The 22,115-nt window shown below is 59.8% G+C and overlaps 1 protein-coding gene across 7 annotated transcripts in view; it reads right to left on the bottom strand.

The window, feature by feature from the left end:
• The window catches only part of MAD1L1 (mitotic arrest deficient 1 like 1), a 230,999-nt gene that overhangs the window by 77,440 nt on the left and 131,444 nt on the right, over positions 1–22,115 (bottom strand). For 5 of the 7 annotated variants that reach the window (XM_070460540.1, XM_070460539.1, XM_070460542.1 and 2 more), the window contains 2 exons: positions 17,234–17,374; positions 8,048–8,104 (listed from right to left, as the gene is read on the bottom strand). In XM_070460540.1, the coding sequence (XP_070316641.1) occupies positions 8,048–8,104; positions 17,234–17,374 (198 nt within the window). Of the gene's footprint in view, positions 1–7,599; positions 7,729–8,047; positions 8,105–15,068; positions 15,292–17,233; positions 17,375–22,115 lie in introns of those variants that run through there. The other 2 variants (XM_070460545.1, XM_070460544.1) reach the window with 2 other exon arrangements.

Genomic DNA, 22,115 nt, shown 5'->3' with positions numbered 1-22,115 from the left:
GGTCCCGCGTCTCTTCCTGTCCAACAGTGACGGCTGCGAGCTCCAGAACACCAAGGTACGGTTCTAATGCCCGACGCTGCTGCCTGCATTGTGGCTTCGGTGGGACTAATCTAGCATCTTCCTATTTACAGCGTGTTGGTTTTCACTTGAAATGAATACACTCATGCTAAGAAATTACCCGTATGTTATTAGGGGATCTTAAGACTGACTGTTGGACTTTGTCAAGCAGGTTTTTAGGAAATACGGAGCAGACGTCCTGTGAGCTGACAGCCCGGGGTCGGAGCGGCCGCCTGGCCTGGAGAAGCCCTGTGCACATCCCGTCCCGATGCGTGTGGATGCATGCGGCACCTCCGAATGTCCCGTCCCGACATGCATGGACACACGTGGCACAGATGGGCCCCTGTGGAGTTGGTGTCCGTACAACCCAAGCTTCCCTCCCCTGTGCCCAGGCAGCCTGGGCGGTGTGGACGGCGCTGGACCTGCAGCGGGATTTCCCTGGGACTCACACTCTGATGCCATTCCGTCTCTTCCTTTTTGCTGGCGGGGTGACAGAGGTGGCTGGTTTTTTTACAAGTCGGTAGTAACTGGTCTGTTTGAAATTTCTCTCTCTTCTGGAGTCAGTATTCATAGGTTATATTTTCGTAGAAAATGATTCATCTCATTCAGGTTTTCACTTTAAACAGAGTTGCGACATAATTCCTAACTTTTTACATAACTCACGGAGACCTCGTGATTGTCTCCGGGGTTCTCTCTAATGCATGTTTTCAGCGGTCCTCCTCCGAGGAGGGGAAGCCTGTGCGTAGGGCAGTGCTCACGCTGTGTGTGTCCACCTCCACGGCTCTGCGCAGCGGCACATGGGGAGCCTCGTCCAGGGCAGACCAGAGCCTTCGGGGCCCAGGACATGCTCTCCTCACCCGCCCTAGCCCGGCCAGCAACTCCAAGCTAACTACTCTTATTTCTTAGTTTGGGTGGTGATGCTTTCTATTAATTTTTTACTAGGATTGTGAATAATTAATATGTTTTACTAGTTTGTTTTCAAAGCACAGGCCTTTGGATTTATTTGTTATTTCTACCATTTTTCACTTTCTCATTAACTTCTACTTTGATCTTTACAAATTCCTACTTCTCCTTTACTAAGGTTAATTCTGTCTTCCTTTTCCAAGTTCTTGGATTGGGTGTTTAATCCGTACATATTCACTCTTTCTTGTTCAATAACATAAATATTTAAACCTGTGATTTTTCTTCTCAGCGCTGGTCTGGCTGTTTCCCACAGACTCTGAAGGGAAGAGTTCCCATTAAGACTATTTTCTCAATTTTATGACCCAAGAATAAGACCTAGTCTCTTGTTCTATTACTTTTTTTCTTTCAAGAATTAGGTGCTATTTCTTTTTTTGGTTGCGCTCTTAAATTCAAATTTCATCGCAGTGTGATCAGAGAAAAGCTATTTGTCCTAGTTTTATTGGAAATTTTTTAAGTTTTAAAAATTTTATTTTTTATTTTTGCCTGTGCCGGGTCTTCACTGCCGTGTGCAAGCTCCCTCCAGTTGAGGTGCGTGCGGGCTCCTCGCTGTGGAGGCCCCTCTCGTTGCGGGGCACGCGCTCCAGGGAGCAAGGGCTCAGCAGCTGTGGCTCCAGACTCGAGAGGCTCCACGGTCTGTGAGCTCGCCCCAGGCCAGGATGGGACCCGTGTTCCCTGCACTGCAAGGCGGTTCTCAACCAGGGGACCACCAGGGAAGCCTGCGCTCCCCGAGGGCGCTGGGTCTCGCAAGCCAGCGTCACCTGGTGGTCTGGTGAACCCGCCAGGGCTGGACTAACCCTCTCGCTCAGCTCCATCCTGAGGAAGACCCCGGGGACAGCACCTGCTAAGCCCTCAGGCTGGCCGAGGCGACGGCCTTCCTGCTGCTCAGGACACCTGCCACGGCGGGCCCTCCAGCCAACTCAGCCTCCTCTACAGCAGGGTCGGGTCACAGGCAGCTCCAGGGGAGGTCAGAGTGGGCGTGCTGGGGGAGGCTCTGACAGAGGAGGGCCAGCACGCAGTGGACCCGGGGAGCCAAGGCACAGAGCACGAAAACCCGAACGCAGGAAGCGGGCAAGGGATCCTCAGTTCTGGTCTCAGTCACTGGTAGTCAAGTCTCTGCTGGGGGCGACTCTAAAGCAACACACTGCCCAGTACCTTCTGGAAGAGGGTCCGGCGCTCCAGGGAGGTAGGGGGAGAGCAGGGCCAGGACAGACCTTCCTGGAAGAACCTGGGGAGGGACAGGACCCTGGACGGCCGGGCTGTCCGGCAGGCACTGCCTGCAACTCCAGCTCCAAGCTGGTCCCTGGAGGCCCGCCCGCGCCTCGCCCCATGCTCTAGCCAGGGGCAGAGAGCGGGCTGCTGAGGGCGCAGAGTCCCTGTTTCTCTCCACCTGACCCAGCATCGCCCCGAGGCCCAGGACCTGGGGGCGGCCCTGCCCTCCGCGCCTCCTCCCACCAGAGCCGGAGAGGGTGCTTCTGTCCCAGATCGAGGGCCTGGGCGGGACTGAGCCTCCCCAGGAAGAAACACTGCCCGCGGGCAGCAACAGGCAGGATCCCAGAGAGGTGGGCCCTGAGGGCGGCCCAGCGCACTGTCTGGGAGCATCCAGGACGCAGCAGCAGCTGGAGCCCACGGGGAGTGCGGGGGGCAAGGGAGGAGGGGCACCTGAGGACCCAGCAAACCGACCGGCCCCCGGGGCTGAGGACAGACACGAGGAGGACGGGAGAGACCAGGCCTGCTCTCCGCGGCCAGGCTGGCGTCTCCGGGTCTGTGGGCGCCAGGTAGGCACTCAGCAGGCATCAACTCCCCAGCAGAGCGCTGCCTGCCCTGGGCCCACTGGTGACACGGCCCCTCCCTCTCCGTGAGGAGACTGGACGCTAATGGTCCTTAAGGCGAGCTTGCTAGTACAGCGTGACCTTTAGACAGAACCCATGAATGACAGTTTAATTCACTGGGCCGGTACCCAACCCCACAACGCGCTCCCCCTCCCCCAAGAGCAAGTCTAGCTAGCATGGCCGCCTGGTGAGCGCCAGCGTGAGGGGTCACACATGTCTCAGCACAGGAACCCGGCCTCCGTCCAGCCCCACGGACGGTCACGACGGGGCTGAGGGCCTGGGTTTCCAGAGCTGCCCACCCAGGGCCTTCATCGCAGAGGTCCAGGCCACTGCCTTCTCCCCTGGAGCCCCACCAGGCAGGGCCCCAGGCCTCCTGGAGACGAGAGGACGCTGAGACCAGAGGGGACCCCGGCCGAAGGGCCTGCTCAGCCTGGACCCTTTGAGTACCCTGGAAGATCTCGGCGGGTGGGGGCGGTGGTGCTGCGTCCTGGGAGGGTCTGGAACGGCCCCCTTGTCGATTCCACTTCAGCCTGAGGGCCACGCCAGGTGCAGCAAGCCACAGGTGGTCACCACCGGCTCAGCCAGCTGCCGACCTGGCTGGGACACGCCGTCGCCTCGGGTAAAAAGAAGCCTCGCTGGACAATGTGTCCAGGCTGCGCTTTGCCCTGGAAGGCCGTTTCTTGAGCGGGCACATGTGCTGAGAGCGCTCACAGCACCGAGCTGCAGGGCGCCACCGGCTCCCAGGGGAACCCGTCCGCCAGCTGGAGTCCAACGGGAGGCCCACCCGAAACCTGGCAAGCGAGCGCCATGCCTCGCCTGGGGCAGGAGATGGGAGGACGGCTACCAAAGTGCAGAGAAAGGATCCAAGGTCACGCTGTGTCTGCTGTGGGAGCCATGCAGGACCCGTGGGCGCGGCCCCCCTGCGCTCGTTCGGAGATGGGGGCGCTCCGCCAGGCCCGGCCAGCGGGACCCCGGCCCTCCACCCCCCTGTCACAGCCTGGCTCTCAGAGATGCGGGGGCCTCACACAGCCACAGGGTCAGTCACCGTCTGGCTCCACCTACACGAGCCTAAGCGGCTGGGCCTGCACCCGTGGGCTCATGCCTCTGGGCCAGGCCCCTGAGAAAGCAGCGTTTTCCAGCGGGCGCTGAGGCTCGGGGCAGGCCCAGGGCTGGGGAGGCCCGCTCCTCACCGTCTCCGTGGTCATCTCCCGGCCCGACCGACACGCCTGCCTAGGACAGACGTTTTCCAGTCACAGCAGGACAGATCCAGAACGTGAAATGACTCACCACCAGTCAGAACCAGGAGGTGCTTTTAATAATTTAAGGAAAGGCAGCTGGCCCTGCTGGAGGACTGTGATAAGGCCGGATGTTTGGCTGGGGGGCGCACGCAGGCGGTGGTGCCACTGGTGAACAATGGAGGCTCACCCCCCTCCCGGTGATTCACTGGCCTGAGCGCTGCAGTCGACAGTGACGCAGCGTCAGCAAGATCCGTGGGGTTGGGCACCACCCGGCAGGGCTACGAACCATCTCCCACCATCTGTGTGATCTGTGCACGAGCCCCGGGACTCAGAGAGCACCGCTAGTCTCCTGTACAGGGGAAGCCCCGGAGCCCCGCGAGCCCCTGGAACCTGCCTGGCTGCGCTGTCCACGGGCAACAGAGGCAGCTGTAAAGCACGTGTCACTGGGCGGCACGCGAAGCCTGGACGCTCACAGCCTGGACCACTGCGCCCGCTTGGAGACGGAGCAGAGGAGGAGGGCGGTGGAAGGCGGAGGGGGTCGCCAGGCCGCCCGTGTTCACTCCCCGTCTGGACTGCCGCTTCCGGGAGGAGCCCTGGGAGGCGGGCCAAGGACCCCAGCACAGGCATCCAGCCAAGGACCCCAGCACAGGCGTCCAGCCCGGCCCCTGAGGTCAAGTGACAACAAGGGGACAGTTAGAACCAAGCCTCCCCTCCAGTGAGGGCCAGGCGTGCCAGACACAACTACAGTGGGGACGCCTCTCCTCGGGATGTTAACTGCATTTAAAGCCACAGCTCACCCCACCCAGTGAGGGCTGGGCGTGCCGGACACAACTACAGTGGGGGCGTCTCTCCTCGGGATGTTAACTGCATTTAAAGCCACAGCTCACCCCACCCAGTGAGGGCCGGGCGTGCCAGACACAGCTACAGTGGGGGCGTCTCTCCTCGGAAAAGAAAAAAACAGGAATGGTACTCACACATACTAATTGGCATGAATTTGCTAATTATTAACAAAAAGTCAAACTGTCTTTGTGCTGTCATCTGCAATTACCTAAAGATGCTTAATTATTACTAATTTTTTTTAAACATCTCTTCTTGCCTAGCGAGCTGACTTTGGGCCGGACAACAGCAGGTCAGGGAGCTGGGGCTGGGAAAGCAAGAGCAGGAACCTTCCTGGACAGAGGCCCTGGGGTGGTCAGGGCCCCTGGATGCAGGCTGCTCGCAGCCCAGACCCAGAGGAGCCCCACCCTCTTAGCGGCAGCAACACACCGGCAGGACCAAGGCCTTGGGCACTGGCGTGGGAGGGCAGGCTGACTGTGGCCTCCAAGCCTCAGCATGCGGGGGTCACTGCCCCTGCTCCAGTCTCTTACTCCTCCACCCCTCGGGGGTTTACATCAGAGCAGAAAGCCCCTTGTAGGCAAACACAAGTATTTCCTGGGCGATCCCACTCCCTGAGGACTGGCCCATGGGCATCAGGCTGGGTCCTCGGGGGCTGCAGGGCCCTCTGGACCCAGTCGGGAGCGGGAACAGAGGCTCGCATGCTCCCGCCCTCGGGTCCCTGCACTGCCATTTCTCATTTTCCCTTCAACAAGGAAAGAGAAGAGAGAAGTGAAATAAACACCACAAAATAAGCTAAAGATGGGACAATCAAAGGCACAGATTAAAAGCTTCTCTGAGGAGACAGCGACAGCCCAGATCCAACAACAAGCCTGAAAGGACCAGTGCGATGAGTCCGCAGCGGCCCGGGTGTGCACGCGGGGGCCACCGGCACCGCACCTCTGGGTTCAGACAAGAGACAGGCCGTGCACTCCAGCCCTCCGCAGGGTCAGCACTGCTGGGACAAGCTGCCTCATGCAGAGTGGTCCCCAAAGGTCCCCCAGTGGCCAGGAGAGGGCCTGGCACTGAGTTTGGGGCACCAGGCCCACAGGAGGCTCTCCACAGTGGCAGACACCAGACTTGCCCCGGGAGACGTGCAATAACACCCCCGCCTGGCTGCCCGCCCCCTACAAGCTCCAGTGTAACCGGTCTGGAGGAGGGACTTCAAAGCCCCTGCAGGCTTCACATGAGGAGCAGAAATTGCAGGAGCTCAAAGTAGGAGGAAGCACACAGCCCTGCAGCCCCCGTGAGCAGGGGCAACTGCCCCAGCGGCCCAACGTCCACCGGGCCGAGGGCCAGGAGCCAGTGGGCAAGCGCAGCAGGCCTATCCCCCCTCCTCCTGAGAGGGCACCCAGCTCGTCCAAAAGCCCCGGGGCTGGGGAAGGGCAGTTTGGGGCTGGGGAAGGGCACACGTGAGGGCGCCCAGCTAATCCAAAAGCCCCAGGGCTGGGGAAGCTCCTGCAGGTTTCCCAGCCTGGCGCGCCGAGGGCGCGGGCGCGTGGACCTCACTGACTCAGGGTTTCTCAGGGCAACTGTGCCCTCAGGCACTCTCCAGCTCAAACCCAGCAAGGAAGTTGTGCAGGAGACACACAACGTCCTGTCCCCAGGGACTCGTAGGAGGGACCATCGGTCTTCAAGGACACCCCCCGCCCCCCGCCCGGCGGCCCCAGAGTCAATGTCCGTGGACAAGGACAGGAGGTGGGGAGGCCCCAGGGACGTCCCACCCCGTCACCAGAGGCCACCCTCCCAGCTCCCGGAGGCTGTGGTTGGGGGCTTCCGAGGGTCCAGACGTGCCCTCTGCCTCCTCAGGAAATGCTCCCCTAGGCCCCAGGCCGCCCTGGCCTGTCCCACGGCGTCCATCACACACGGGACTGGGGTCCTCACTGGGCACAGCCTCTCCACCCCAGGTGGGGCTGACCCCGACTCCCCACAGGCATCTGAGATGGAGCAGCCAGGCGGGGTTGGTCTCGGGCTCTGCCCCATGGGCACCGACGCCCACCTTCGAGGGGTAAGCACACAAGGTGCTTCCCGGCCGGGACTCAGTGCTCCGGACCCCAAGCCCGCCGCATCCTCCTCTGAACCCAGCTCCCTGATCCCCCTTGCCTCCCCACTCCTGACTCCTCGCCTGGGCACGCCCCCCCCGCCACGCCCCCTGGGCCCCACGGGTGGAGCCCTCCCGACAGGAAGGGTCAGCAGTGGTGGAGACACCTGGGGGCTGCCCCGCGGGGCAACAAGGAGCGTTCAAGGACGCCTCACCCCCACCTGCGTCTGCCCCCACCGGTGGCGCCAACACGGAGACAGGACCCCAACTCCAGGCGGGAGCCCCAGCCCCACAGCAGCTCCCGGCGCCCCGCCCCCAGAGCCTCCGGTGCCCCGCCCACAGCAGCTCCCGGCGCCCCGCCCCCAGAGCCTCCGGTGCCCCGCCCACAGCAGCTCCCGGCGCCCCGCCCCCAGAGCCTCTGGTGCCCCGCCCACAGCAGCCCCGGCGCCCCGCCCACAGAGCCTCCAGGTGCCCCGGCCAGCGGGCTAGTGGCCTGGGCAGGGCAACCGGACAACACATGCCAATCCCCCCGCACGGCCTGCCTGTACCCAGGGGTGTCGTCCTCCAAGCCGCCAGACCAGGCGCCAGAGCGGCTTACAGTTTGCACTGCATGAGGACGCTCGCGGCCACGCTGTCCGTCTCCCATGGGCGCCGAGGGCCAGCGGGGTCATATGGCCGCGTCTGCACGCGCTCAGGCGAGGGCTACCAGGCCGCGAGGACGGCAGGGCGGACGTGGTCCGACGTCAGGAGTCGGCCAGCAGCCGGGGCTGCACAGAAGCAAAGGGGACGCACGAGGCTGGAGGGCCCAGGGCGCCCCGCGGGGTCAGGGTGCGGTCTGCGCAGCCTGGCGGCATGGACTTGGGCAGGCGGCACTCTGGCGCCCCAGCCTGCTGCAGGCGGGGAGCCCGCAGTCCCTGCCTGGGGTGTTCTGGACCCGACCGTGAAGCCCCCTCCCCACTGGTAGCCGCGTCTCTGACAAGGACGACTGTCAAGGGCCCCGCGGCTGTGCCACAAAGGCCTCCACCGGGCGCGGCCTTGAGACTCACCATGTCGGCTCTTTGCTTCTGGCCTCCCAGCTCCTCCAGCGCCTGTGACAGCTGAGCCTTCAAGACAAAACAGAAGCACGGTCAGCAGGCTTTCTCCTCCCGGAGCACAAGGGACCACACCTCCCCCGTCTCTGCGCACCCGCCACTGCCCAGGGAGCCCCGAATCCCCTGTTTGGAAGGAGGGGCAGTTTGCTTGCCAAAGCCACCCCCCAAGCAGCTGCCTGAAGGAGACAGACGTTCAGGGTGGAGTTTCAGTGCCCAGGTAAGAGGCCAGGGGACTGGCCATGCACAAGGAGGGAGACATGACCAGCACAGCATTCACCGAGGTGACAGGACGGGGGTGTGGGGATGGCGCACAGCCGTGGGGCTGCCAAGGGCTGGCAGGGGGCCCCTCCATCTTTCTGGGGGCCTGGGGTACCAGGTAATGGGGGGCCCTGGGGGCTCCGCCTGGGTGATGCTCATCAAGCAGACAGGGCCGACGTGTGCATCTGTGTGTGTGCGTGCGTCATACTTCAATGAGAAAGTAGGTTTAAAATACACAAGCACCAGCACTCTGGAGGACAAATTAGGGAGAAAGGGAGGCGGTTCTGCTACAATAAGTGGGGGATTCTAAGCAGGACGCGCACCATCGCTGCAGGCGATCAGACAGCCCGTCACGGGCCCCAGGGAGGGCCGAGTGGACGCACAGCATGGCATCCGCGCGCTGGAGATCCCAAGGGTGCCACGGGCCCTCGGCTGGAGGAGGGAAGCCTCTGACAAAGCCCGGCAGGACGGAGGCTGGGCAGGGGGGAGGTGGTGGCGAGAAAGCCCCTCAGCAGCACCCGGGCTGCAGCCCTTCCTCAGAGCAGCCCAGGGCCCGGGGAGATGTCAGGACGGCCTCTGTGCAGAGCCGGGGAGGCAGGACCCGGCCGCCACGGCCCCCAGGCTCCAGGAAGGCTGCTGGGGGCGGGGGCAGAATGAAAACACAGGTGCCAGGTCTACCCTCCCTCCTCAACGAAACCCCGCAAACAGCGGTTTCCTGGCATCAATGGGCAGGCCCCCCAGAACTTGGGTGTGAGGGAGGGATGGAAACGCAGGAGACGGGCCCCACCGCACCAGCTCCCTCGGCCCGGGCAGGGCCCTGGACACGCAGGACAGAGCGCAGGAGGGGACGCTGTGCACAGAGGCTGCCGCAGGGAGGGGGGCCACACGACGCCCCCCCCGGCCACTCGGGAGACCGTGGCTGCAGGACAAGGGGCGGCCGCAGGCCACACGCAGCCCTGACACCCAGGTCTGGACGCAGGCACAGAGGCCGGCGGAGCCCTCGCTGCCCTGGGCCGGCTCCTCGCCTGGGAGAGGAGGCACGGTGCTGGCGGTCGCCCAGCTGGCGCACTCTGCACCCGGGGGGACCCCGAGGTGGTGCCAAGAGGGGGGACCCTGCCGGGTGAGTCTTACACGGGGGCACGGCACCGTGAGGACATGGGATGACAGCAGGCCACCCGGGAGCTTCTGGCCAGCGACTCCTCACGGCAGCTCGCGCAGCCCAGGCCAGGGCGCTTCCTGACGGGAACGGCCACCCTGAGAACTCGGGGACACACTCCCTCCGGCTGCTGCGCTGTGTGGAGCGGAGCAGGCGGGGCAGGCACGCAGAGGAGCCAGCGGCTCAGGGGCCGCCGGAGGTCACCAGGAGGCGCCCAGGGACGGCCTGCTGCAGGTGAGGGCTGCACCCAGGCCGCGAGGGGCTGCTTTCATCTCCGACCTAGCACCGGACGCCACCCTAGGGCAGGCAGGACAGGCGGCGCCCAAGGTCACAGGGACAGCAGGAGACTGGAGCCTCAGGGCCCTGCCTTCCGGCTCGCTGCACACACAGGACAGTGACAAAGTGCAGAGACAGACGCTAGTCGATCGAGGAGCACATCTCGGCAGCACCCCAGCCGCGCCTTCACCAGGAAGCGAGCGTGGGGCAGATGGGGCCCCTGCCTGGCCCCTGTCCCGGCTCAGTCCACCCCTGCTTACCCTGCGGGCAGTGGGCCTGGGACCACAGCTCCAGCGCCCTGGAACTTGCGGGAGTGCCAGGCTTCAGCCCCCGCCCCCCCAGAGCTCTCTCCTCACCAGCCCTCCAACCCCAGGTCTGGGTGTCCCAGCCACTTGACCTGGAAGAACATCCAGGCGGAGGGCATTGCAAGGGGAAGGCACAGCTTTCTGCAGTTATCCCCTCAGAGGACGCGGGTTCAGACAACCACCCAGGGGCCAGACGGAAAAGGTCAACAAAATGAGGAGCTGTCTTTTTAACAGATAAACAAAACTGACAAACTTCTTCCTGAACTAAGGAAAAAGCTAAAGCTCAAGTAAATATGAGAGCAAAGACATCACAAAGGATGCCACAGAAACACGAAGACTAAAGAACTGCTGTGATCAACATCTGACACCAGCAAACTGGACGACGTAAAAAATAAAACTCCTACAAACATACAGTCAAGAAAAACCTTAAAAAAAAAAGGTCTGAGCAGACCAATAATGAGTAAGAAGAATTAATGAAGAAAAAAAAAAACCCTCCCTACAAAGAAAGGCCCAGGATTACATGGCTTCACTGGTGGATTTTACCAAACATTTAAAAAACCATTAATACCAATCCTCCTTGAACTCTTCCAAAAAATCAGAGAAGGGAACACATTCAAATTCATTTTACAAGGCCAACATTACCAATATCAAAGCCAGACAAGGGTGCCAAGAGAACACAAACAAAATGAAACATCTGCCAATAACCCTGATGAACACAGACGCAAAAATCCTCAGCAAAACACTAGCAAACTGAATTCAACAGCATGTTTCGCAGACCGTGCACTGTGATCTAGTGGGACTTATCCATGGAATGCAAGGCTGGCTCAACATCTACGGATCAGTCACGGTGAAACACCGCATCGCAGAATGAAGGATAAAGATAACATAAGCATCTCAACAGAGGCAGGGAAAACATTAGATAAAATTTAATATCTTTTCACAACAAAATTAATTAGGTACCAAAGGAATGTTTTCCAGCATAATAAAGCCAACAGGTAATATATTCAACAGTGAAAAGCTGAAAGCTTTTCTTCTAAGATCAGGAACAAGGCAAGGACACTCACTCTCACTGGAAGCCCGAGCCGGAGCAATCAGACAAGAAAAAGCAATAAAAGGCATCTAACAGGAAAGGAAGCAGTAAAACTGTCTCCTTGCAGATGATACGATCTTATGTATAGAAAATCCTAAAACTTCACTAGAAAACCATTAGAACTAATGAACAAATTCAGTGAATATGTAGAAATCAATATACAAAAGTTCAGGCTTCCCTGGCTGTCCAGCGGTAAAGACTCTGCCTGCCAGTGCAGGGGACATGGGTTTGACGCCTGGTCCAGAAAGATTCCACGTGCCTCGGAGCAGCTAAGCTGGTGCCGCCACAACTACTGAAGGCCTCGTGCCCTAGAGCCCAGGCTCTGAGACGAGAAGCTACCACGAGAAGCCCACAGAGCAATCGAGAGGGGCCCCTGCGCACCGCAATGAGAGGAAGTCCCCACACAGCAACAAAGACCAGCACAGCCCCGACCTCCAAAAGCCGTTTCTGTGCGCCGACAGTGAGCCACCTGACAAAGAAACTAGACAGTTCCATTCACAACAGCCTCAGTTCAGTTCAGTCGCTCAGTTGTGTCCGACTCTTTGCAAACCCGTGAACTGCAGCACGCCAGGCCTCCTTGTCCATCACCAACTCCTGGAGTCCACCCTAACCCATGTCCATTGAGTCGGTGATGCCACCCAACCATCTCATCCTCTGTCGTCCCCTTCTCCTCCTGCCCTCCATCTTTCCCAGCATCTGGGTCTTTTTAAATTAGTCAGCTCTCCGCATCAGGTGGCCAAAGCATTGGAGTTTCAGCTTCAGCATCAGTCCCTCCAATGAACACCCAGGACAACAGCATCAAACAACGATAAAACAGGACTCCCCTGGTGGTTCAGCGGTAAAGAATCTACCTGCTAATGCAGGAGACAAGCCAGATCTCGGAACTGGGAAGATCCAGTCCGCCCGTGTGCCACAGCGGCTAAGCCCGAGCTCCCGAGCCCGGGAGCTGCAGCGACGAGGCCCACGCACCACGGCTCCTGAAGGCCCCTCGCCCTAGAGCCCGTGCTCCGAACGGGAGAAGCCGTGGCCAAGAGCAGCCCACATACAACCAGAGAACAAGCCCAGGCAGCAGCTGAGACCCGGCAAAGTCAAAAATTAATTAATAAAAACAATAAATTTAACCAAAGAGGTAAGAGAGCCATGCACTGGAAAATACAAGACTCTGATGATAGAAATTGAATACGATGTAAATAAATGGAAAGATATTCTGTGTTTGCGGATTGGAAGAATACTGTTAAACAGTGCATACTTTGCAAAGCAAGCTACAGATTCAAAGTCAACTCAATCAACAGTCCACTGACATTTTTGACAGAAACAGGAAACACAAACTATAAAGTTTCTGCACAGCACAGGAAACAGAGGAAGGGCGGCCTGCAGAGCGGGGGAGCGTGCGTGTGAATGACGGACCGGAGGAGGTAATATCCGACGTATGTAAGGGACTCGTAAGATTGAATGTATATATAAAAAAATACCAATTTAAAAATGGTGAAAGGATCTGAACAGACGTTCTTCCAAAGAAGAATAAAAATGGCCAACAGAAAAGATGCTTGGCATCGCCCGCCGTCCGGGAGCCGCGAAACAGGAGCAGGGAGGGATCCCCACACACCTGTTGGGGGAGTGTCACCAAGACCCAACAGGGAGTGAGTGTGCAAGAACGTGTCCTGCGCTGCTGGGGGGGGGGAGGGGCGGGGGGATGCAAAGCGACACAGCAACGACGGGAAACAGCCCAGAGGGTCCTCGGGAAACTAAAAGCAGCACGGGCCGCCGCCCATCACCCTGGCCTCTGCCCTCGGGTCCCTGCGGCCAGAGAGGCGGCCCGGGCATGGTGCTGTCCCCTCCCCGAGCACCTCCTTCCTCCCAGAGCACCTCCTTCCTCCCCGCCACTTCTCTTTAGCTCTTGCTCATCCTGGAACTCTGTCTCAAGATTTTCCAGTTTGTTTCAGCTGCGCTTTTTACAGGAGTCAGCTCAAGCTCCTTATACAAGGAGAGCACCAAACACATCCTTTCATGAGTAAGAAAAAGCCTGGACCTGGTGAACACCCTAGGGTTCAAAAGCTGCTGCTCCTCCTAGGGCCAAGCCCCGCAGGCGGGAGGTGAGCACAGAAACTCTGACGCAAGCCCGGGTATGAGTCACGGGAGGAGCGGAGCGGCGTCCAGCTCTTCCCGAGCTGCAGCCAGGAATTACCTGCTACGTTATGGAACTGGGATTTCCCACAGACCTCCATGCAGCCCACAGCACCGTAACCTGCTTAATTAAATAGCTAGAGACACAACTCAGGCTAACATCTCGAGTCACGGTGGCGTGAGCTGCGTGTTTCTGGCTCCGTTGACGGAAGAGGACTCAGGACACGCGCCTCCAACCTCCGCAGCCACTTCATCACACGGAACAAACGGAAGCCGTGCAAGGCAGCGGCAGGCCCGGGCTACTGGGGTTCTCCCAGGCTCAACACTCCGGCACGTCGCACTGAGTGTTTCTGCCAGAATCAAAACACATTTCCCATTAGCACTGGCTGATTAAGCTAAATGGGTGAAATGCGATGGCTCTGTCAGAAGTGGATGTGTTTTCAAATTCCCTGTGCTCACCCCCGTGGTTCCCACTCCGTCCCAGCGAGTAAAAGCCAGGGGAGTGCCCCGTCCCCCCACCTGTGCGTGGGTGCCTGCCCTGGGTGCGGGGGGCTGGCCGGGCCCCGTGGAGCCAGCATGGTAGCTCCCACAGCGGCAGCAGGGTGCTCGGGGTCCCAGAAGAGAGGCGCTGAGACAGACGGCCAACAACTGCAGCCTGCGTCCAAATCCAGCCCCCTCCCGGTTCTGTCAGTAAAGCTTTATTAACAGAGAGCCTCGCCCACCATCTACCGAGGGCCTGTGGCTGCTTTCACGCGATGGCCCCCGAGCTGAGCGTCAAGACCACGTGGTCACACAGCCCACAGGCCTCACTGTGGGTCCTTCATGGACACAGCCTGCTGAGAAGGAGCAGGAGCTTGGGGTGAGCAACGGGCCGGAGAAAGGCCAAGGAGAAGCCGAGGCAGAGGAAGGTGAGAGGGAGGACAGGGGAGGGGGCGAAGGCAGAGAGAGACGGAGCCAAGACAGAGCAGAAAGAAGCCAAGCAGAGGGACGACGCCGGAAGAGAGGAGCGAGGAGTGGAGTGCGGGGAGAAGGAGCCCCACCCGCCACCAGGCCTGCCGGACCCCGGGCGCCCCCCGCCCCAGACCAGGTCTCGCTCCGCGCACACCATGAGGACTTGTGCACGCTGGGGCTGTGCTCTCTGCAGGCACCGCTGCGTGCTGCAGCTCCTGAGACAGCGGGCAGGACGGGGCTCCTCCCTGCCAAGCCCCAACAGTGCTCACAGCAGGCAGGACGGGGCTCCTCCCCACCAGTGCCCAACAGTGCTCACAGCAGGCAGGACGGGGCTCCTCCCCACCAAAGCCCAACAGTGTTCACAGCAGGCAGGACGGGGCTCCTCCCCCCCAGCGCCCAACAGTGCTCACAGCAGGCAGGACAGGGCTCCTCCCCACCAGTGCCCAACAGTGCTCACAGCAGGCAGGACGGGGCTCCTCCCCACCAGTGCCCAACAGTGCTCACAGCAGGCAGGACGGGGCTCCTCCCCACCAAAGCCCAACAGTGTTCACAGCAGGCAGGACGGGGCTCCTCCCCACCAAGCCCAACAGTGCTCACAGCAGGCAGGTCGGGGCTCCTCCCCACCAAGCCCAACAGTGCTCACAGCTCAGCGTTGAGTGACGGAGGACTCACCTGGAGTCTCCAAACAACCACTAACTAACAGGTTCTATAAAGTTACATATGTTTCTACCGTCTGTCAATATGTGATGTGAAAGAAAGAAAGTGAAGTCGCTCAGTCGTGTCCGAATCTTTGTGACCCCATGGACTGTAGCCTACCAGGCTCCTCCGTCCATGGGATTTTCCAGGCAGGAGTACTGGAGTGGGTTGCTATTTCCTTCTCCAGAGTATCTTCCTGACCCACGGATCAAACCCAGGTCCCGCATTGTAAGCCAGATGCTTTACCGTCTGAGCCACCAGGGAAGGGTCAGTATGTGATGCTCAACCAATGAACGTCTGGCAGCAGCTTGAAGCAGCTTCTGAAGTCTCCAAGTGTGGGTAGCTTTCGAGCTTCTGAGACAGGAGACGTTACTGTTACTAACACAACAACAGGAGCCGCCAGGAGGACCCCAGCCCCGCTAGCAGGTCCCGGGGCCGGGTGGGGCCACTGGCCTGGGGGGCGGGGGTCAGTCAGACACCTCGGGGCTGCCCCCTTTCGTGGGGCCGCAGGAGTGGACACGCAGCTGACAGCTCGGGGCCTGTCCTGCCGGGGGCCTGGCGCCCGGGGGCTCCTACCAGGCGGGCCCCGGGGCCCATGGAGGCGGTGCCTGGCACAGGGGTCAGCAGACGGCCGGGGCGGTGGGGGGAAGCAGGGAGGAGGAGGCTCTGAGACACAGGGGGGAGCCGAGCAGGACGAGCGCCCAGGCTGAGCAGAAGCCAGTCCTGTGGGTCCTGCGTGCCGCGCGGGCCCCTCAGCACAGCTCCCGACCTGCCCCCGTCCCGCCGACCCGAGCAGGGCGCCTGGCTCCGTCTGCTGCTTCCTGCTGGCGCCGGGGGCAAATGGCTCCCTGCAGGGTGGGCACAGTCCTGACTTCCACCGCGGAGGCGGGCAGCCGCCCTTCACCTGCCTGCTGACCTTCTGTCCACCTGCCCAGAATGCCCCGCTCAGCCCCTCTGAGCCTGAGCCTCTCCAGGGATGGCGGCTCAGGCCCAGGTGGGGCTCTCGTGGGGCTCAGGGGAGGACTCAGGGGCTCCCTGTCATGCAGGATACGCAGAAGGCGAGTCCACCACCACCGACAGCCTTGCTGGGCGGGCGGGGCCTGGCAGAGCCCACGTCCAGAGCATGCGGCGGGTCCCGGGAGTGCCCAGCCTCATAAGTGGGGACGTCCGTCCTGACGTGGCCCTGGGGTCAACATGGCCTGGGCGGAGGGCAGGAAGCCATCTCACAGCTGCGTCCAGAGGACACGAGGCTGGGCTGGGAGGCCCGATGTGGACAGGGGCAGGGTGCTGCCATGGCCAGAGCCCGCTCCCCTACCCTCCTCTGCCTGGGGCCGCCTGCCCGCCTGGACCAGCTGCGTGGGCTCCCGGGTGACGACAATGACAGCGGCAATCGGGCGCTGACGCGGGTGCACTGTGACTCCCACCACCCTGAGCTCCCGGAAGGCCGAGCCGGACGGGTACGCAGAGGGACCGCCTGCGGCCCTGCTGACTACAGGAAAGGCGGGGGCAGGGCCTTCTCTGCCCAAAGCTGACAGTCTCAGGGGACCCGGGGGAGTCAGGGCTCACAGGGGACGGGGCTGAGAGGCGGCCGGGTGTCCCCCGGCCTGGGGCTGTGAGGACAAGGTGAGGCGGTGACCACGCTGCCAATGTGCTCTGAGGGCACAGACAGCCCCCAGCACCGACACAGGGGAAGCCTGGATGGACGGCCATGAGGTCAGCACGGCCAGCTGGCGATGACCTGACCGAGTGTGCGTGGAGCACAGCGGGGCTCGGGGTACAGAGAGCCGGGGCCTCGGGGCGTGGGCCCTCCCCGCCATCGCTCTTCATCAGCGTCTCGGGGGGCACGGCTGGGGACTCGGGTGCGGCCCCCTCGTCAGCGTCTCAGGGGGCACAGCCGGGGCCTCGGGGTGCAGGCCCCCCATCACTCTTCATCAGCGTCTCGGGGGGCACGGCTGGGGACTCGGGTGCGGCCCCCCCGTGCGGGGCTCTCGTCAGCGTCTCAGGGGGCACAGCCGGGGCCTCGGGGTGCAGGCCCCCCCATCGCTATTCATCAGCATCTCGGGGGGCACAGGCAGGGACTTGGGGTGCAGGCCCCCCATCACTCTTCATCAGCGTCTCGGGGGGCACGGCCGGGGCCTCGGGGTGCAGGCCCCCCCATCGCTATTCATCAGCATCTCGGGGGGCACAGGCAGGGACTTGGGGTGCAGGCCCCCCATCACTCTTCATCAGCGTCTCGGGGGGCACGGCCGGGGCCTCGGGGTGCGGGCCCCCGGCCCAGCACTCACCTCCACCTCCGAGCTGTGAGCGTGCACCTTCTGCACCAGGTCCTCAGCCTCGCGCATGCGGCGGGTCAGCTGGGGCGAGTGTTCGGCCGGGGTCAGCTCGCTGTCGTAGGAGCCCAGGATGGCCCGCATGCCGTCACGCTCCTGTGGGCAAGAGGGCAGAGGTCAGGCCGGGGCGGAGGAGGGGCGAGGTGATATCAGAGACAGAGCGGGACAAGCTGTCCTCCCAAGTCTGGGGACAGGCTGCCAGGCTTCTCGAAGACCTTGAGCTGAACCAAGCCCAGCAGAGGACCAAGGCCAGGCTGGGCCCTGGCTGCTCTGAACCCCAGCAGAGCTTGGCCTGCAGCAGTGGGCCCAAGTGCCATCCTCGGGTGGGGCGCACACCGACCACCCAGCCTCGAGTGGCACCATCGGGCCTGCTGTGCTTGGAGACTCACAGGCAAGGGGTGGGGGGGCTCTCCTTCCCCTGGAGCTCGTGGGATGCAAGAGGCCAGAGTTCAAGGCATCAGCATGCCCCAGCCACGCCTGGCCCCCCTCCTCCGTGTCTGGGACAAAAGATGGTGCCCAGTAAAGACAGAGCTCAGATTTCCTGGGACACATTGATCACGCGGCCCCGAGAACACCCCTAAAAGTCGACAGGAGTCAGGTCACCGTTCAGCGATGTACAGGCTAACAACCTGAGCCAGGAGGCCAGGGCCCGGGGGAGACGGGCGCCACACCTGAGCCGGACGGGAGGGCCTTCCCAAGACGCTGTGACGGGGGGACCCGGGAAGTCCTGGGAGGCTGCGGGCCACCCTGCATCCAGGAGTGGAGCCGCTCTGACTCCAGGAAAGGAGGTTTCTGTCCACTGAGGGCCTGACACCAGGGCGAGCGTGGAGGGGGCACCTCTTCCCGGGTAGGAGCTGGGCATGGGCGCCTGCCCTCCTCCTGCCCTGCGCCCCCAGCTGTCGCCGACGAGGCCCACATGGGTGACATAATTAAAGAGAATCAGCTCCCTGCACGCAGCCAGGCTCACGGGGCACCAATGCACAACGCTCCCGCCTCCTGTGAAAGATCCTGAGAGCTCCAGCAGGTCTGAGCCTGGGGTTCTGGTGGGTGAAGCCGCGGCGTGCCAGCTGCGCTGGGGAGCAGGACGCACACCTGGGTGGCCTCCGCCTGGGCTGGCAGAACCCAGAAGACGTGCCCACGAGACCACAGCCAAGTCCCAGCTCTGATCCTCGCCCCCCGAGCCTCCGTCCTTCCTCATCAGCGGCTCTTGCAGGCTGCCAGGGATGACCGACACTGTCCTGGACCAAGAGCCCAGCCGCGGCCCTGGGGCCCACGAGGCTCACAGTGACAGCAGCGACCCAGTACATACGGGCAAACAGATCCACGTGTTAACGGGTGCGGCGTCCTAGTGCAGCCGCTGGAGAGGGTCACGCAACCTCGCTCCACACCCTCCCGGTGCCCCCGCAGCCCCCACACCCACCAGGGCAGCGACCAGGCGAGCTGCAGGGTCAGCCCACATTGGCACTGGCCCCGAGGCACGTTCTCAGACCTGGAACAGACCGGGGGGCGAGGCCACAGGCCCTCTGCCCACGTCCTCTCAGCTGGTGCTTCTGTGAGCGGAGGCCTGCCTGCCCCAGACAGATGCACCCCAACCACTCCTGCAGCCTGAGCACCGCGCGGCCCCTGGGCCGGCCTGGGCCCCTCCTCAGGTGAGACTGGAGAAGTTGGGGGCTCACAGGACCACACTGTCTCCCTGGGGAGCCCACGGGCCCTTGCCTGCCGAGTTCAGTGGTCTCGCGAGCCTCCGGCTGGGCCATCACCCCAGCCAACACAGACTTCATCATTAGGTGATGACAAAAAATCCAATAAGTGAGAAATTAAAGTTACAAGTCCAACTGCAACTGGTCACACACCCGTGGAAAATTTGTTTCCAACAGGACGGTTTATCGAGTGTCATAATTTTATTGAAATCCTCTATCTTCCCATTGACTTTTATGGTTCCGAGCTGGTTACAGAGGCATCAGCACGGAGCAGTGGGGCACGTGGGGGCCGGGCGGGAGGGCCTTCCTTTCATAAACAAGCAGTAATTGTTGCCTTTATTGACCCGTAAATCTCCACAATGCCGCCTCTCACTACCGTTCTCTTCTGTTACGTCTCCAGGCTATCAAAGAAGAAGACACAAAGCTGAAAGTTTGCTGTCTGTTTTAGAGAAACTGTTTTCTCATTAGTTACAAAGTCACGAGAACTGTGCTGGCTGGATCCCATAATGACTCTGGAACAACAGAGTCCACTTGCGGTGAAACGCTCTGGTTTCCACTTGAACGAGCGTGGCCACTCACCCCTGAACAGACAGGTCGGCAGAGATGGGCCGGGCAGACGAGACCGGCCCCTGTGGGGCGTCTCTCCCTGGGACCCCACAATCCTGTGTCCCCGCCACCCTTGCTGGTCACGTGATCAGCACAACCCAATCTCGGGAGAGACGAGCTGAGGGTGCAGGGGAGGGCAGGGACGGCCGAGGGCCCCAAGCCCAGGCCCGGCCCCACACTCCTAACAGACGCGGTGGCTGGTAACACCACGGCCTCGTGCTACCCCAGGTATCAAGGACCAGGCACAGAACTTGCTGAGGGGTGAGCGGGCCTGGCCGGGCGGGACAGAGGGAGAGGCCCTGGGTGAACAGGCAGAGGGTCTGCACACATCCTGTGGACCACACCGCCTGTGCACTGCCCTGCGGCTACGACTCCTGCGTCCATCGGGGTTCACGCCCATGGCAGACCCGGGGACGAGGTTGAGGCAACTCCAAGCAGGCAGCTCAGAGTCCAGCCTTCCAGCCCCGGACCAGTCCCGGAGGAAGCAGGAGGACGCCAGGACAGACGGTTCAGACGGGAAAGGGAGGCGAGGTCAGCCGCCAGCGTCAGCGGACCGCGCATTTCTGAACAGAGTCCGTGAGAGTCAACAGACAGTGAAGGGGCCGTCAGAGGGCACAGGCGGGAGGCTGCCCACCTTGTCTGCACCCAGCGGGAAAGTCCTCTGAAAGTAAGTTTAATCAAAACACTTCCAAACCAAGAAGAACTCAGACAGCTCCTCAGCACACAGCCACACCAAGGGGCAACACTAAAGGATATCCTTCCAGCAGAAGGAAAAGGGTCCCATGGACGTGTAGAGACGACAGTGCTAACAGGTACGTATAAGCGCAGTCACAGTGGAAACTGGTAAGTATTTTGAACTAAATAGGAAAAATACAATATATCAATCCTGAACTCTGCATCTAAATTTACATCCTTAAATGAATATATCAGAAGAGAAAGATAAAACCAATCAACTACCTATACCACTGAGAAAGTCAGAACAAGAAAAACAAAGAAAGGTAACAGTAAATATAAAAATAGGAATTAATGAAATAGAATATAGAGTCAACAATACCAAAAGCTGGTTCATCCAAATGATTAATAAAATTGATGAACCTTGATGAGATACTTCAAGAGAGAGATTAAAAAAACAAATAATGAGACAGAAAAGGAAGACATAACTACAGACCACAGAAATATTTTTAAATCTAACAAGATACACTGAACTTCACACAAATTTAAAATTTTACATAAAATAGACAATCCTTTTTTTGTTTTGTTTGTTTTTAAGGTTTATCACCACTGAATCAAGAAGAAAAAGAAAATCTGAATCGTTCCCAAGCTATTAAAAGAAATCAAAGCCCCAATACAGAACCTTCCCAACAGAAACCCCAGGTCCGGACACCTTTCTTGGTAACTCCACCAAACTTTAAAGAAAGAAACACCACCGATCTCACACAACAAAGAAGGGAAAGGAGAACCTTCTAACGCATTTTATAAAGCCAGAAAAACCATGACACCAAAACCTGCTAAGGAAACTGTAAGAAATAAAAACTGTCAAGATCTCTCATAAACACAGATGCAAAAATCCCTGAACTGCTTATTAGCAAACCAAATAAAGCATTACTTACAAAGGACAATCCACAGACAAGTTTGTTTAATTCCTGGAATGCATTTTTGCTTTAACATTTGAAGACCAATTAATTAAATTCTCCAAGTTAACAGAATAAAGAAAAAAATCATGATTGGCTCAATATATGCAGTAAAAGCATCTGATTAAAATTCAATAGCTATTCAGGATTAAAACCATAGGATGGAAAAGCCCCCTCAGCAGAGGAGGAAGGGGACCCTCTCTGATCTGACAGATGCCCGCACCGAGTCCTCGGCTGTGGTGGGGGTGGGAGGGAAGGGTCTGAAACAGAGTTATTGACGTCCCTGCTCCAGCCAGTACCAGGATCCTAAGCAGCGGAACAAGGCGTAAAGATCAGAAGGAAATGAAAAACTACTAATAGTAGCTGACACAACTGCGAAGGTGGAAAACCCAATAAAATTTACAGATAAATTATTAAAACAAGTAAGCTTAGTCATGTTGCTGGATCAAAGTCAACATCCAACATTCAATTACATTTATACATGCTGGCAAAAAGAGTTCCAAGAGGAAATCCTGGAAAAGATGCCATTTATAACATCATCATTAAAAAAAAAAAAAAAAAAACCCTACGAGATGAGATGTCTACCCAGAAAACTTTGCAAACATTACTGAGAGAAATTAACGACCTAAAAACGTGGAGACAAAAACACGTTCGCTGATCAGAAGATTTCACATTATAAAGATGTTAGTTAATCGCTGTATCCCCAATAAAACCTCGGCAGGTTTATCGGTGGAAGCTGACAGGCTGAGCTCTAAGCTCGACATGCAGATGCAGAGGGTGGTGGTCGGCCCACAGTGCCAGCAGTCGGCTGGCGAGGAGGGTGGGCTCCCTACCAGACCGCCGTCTCAGGGATTACAGCGGTGTGGCTCCTGCGCGAGAGAGCAGCTGGGACAGCTCCGC

The sequence above is a fragment of the Odocoileus virginianus genome, chromosome 33, assembly GCF_023699985.2.
Source record: "Odocoileus virginianus isolate 20LAN1187 ecotype Illinois chromosome 33, Ovbor_1.2, whole genome shotgun sequence".
NCBI lineage: Eukaryota > Metazoa > Chordata > Mammalia > Artiodactyla > Cervidae > Odocoileus > Odocoileus virginianus.
The sequence above is the reverse complement of the archived record's forward strand: the minus strand, read 5'-3'. Positions and strand labels throughout refer to the sequence as shown.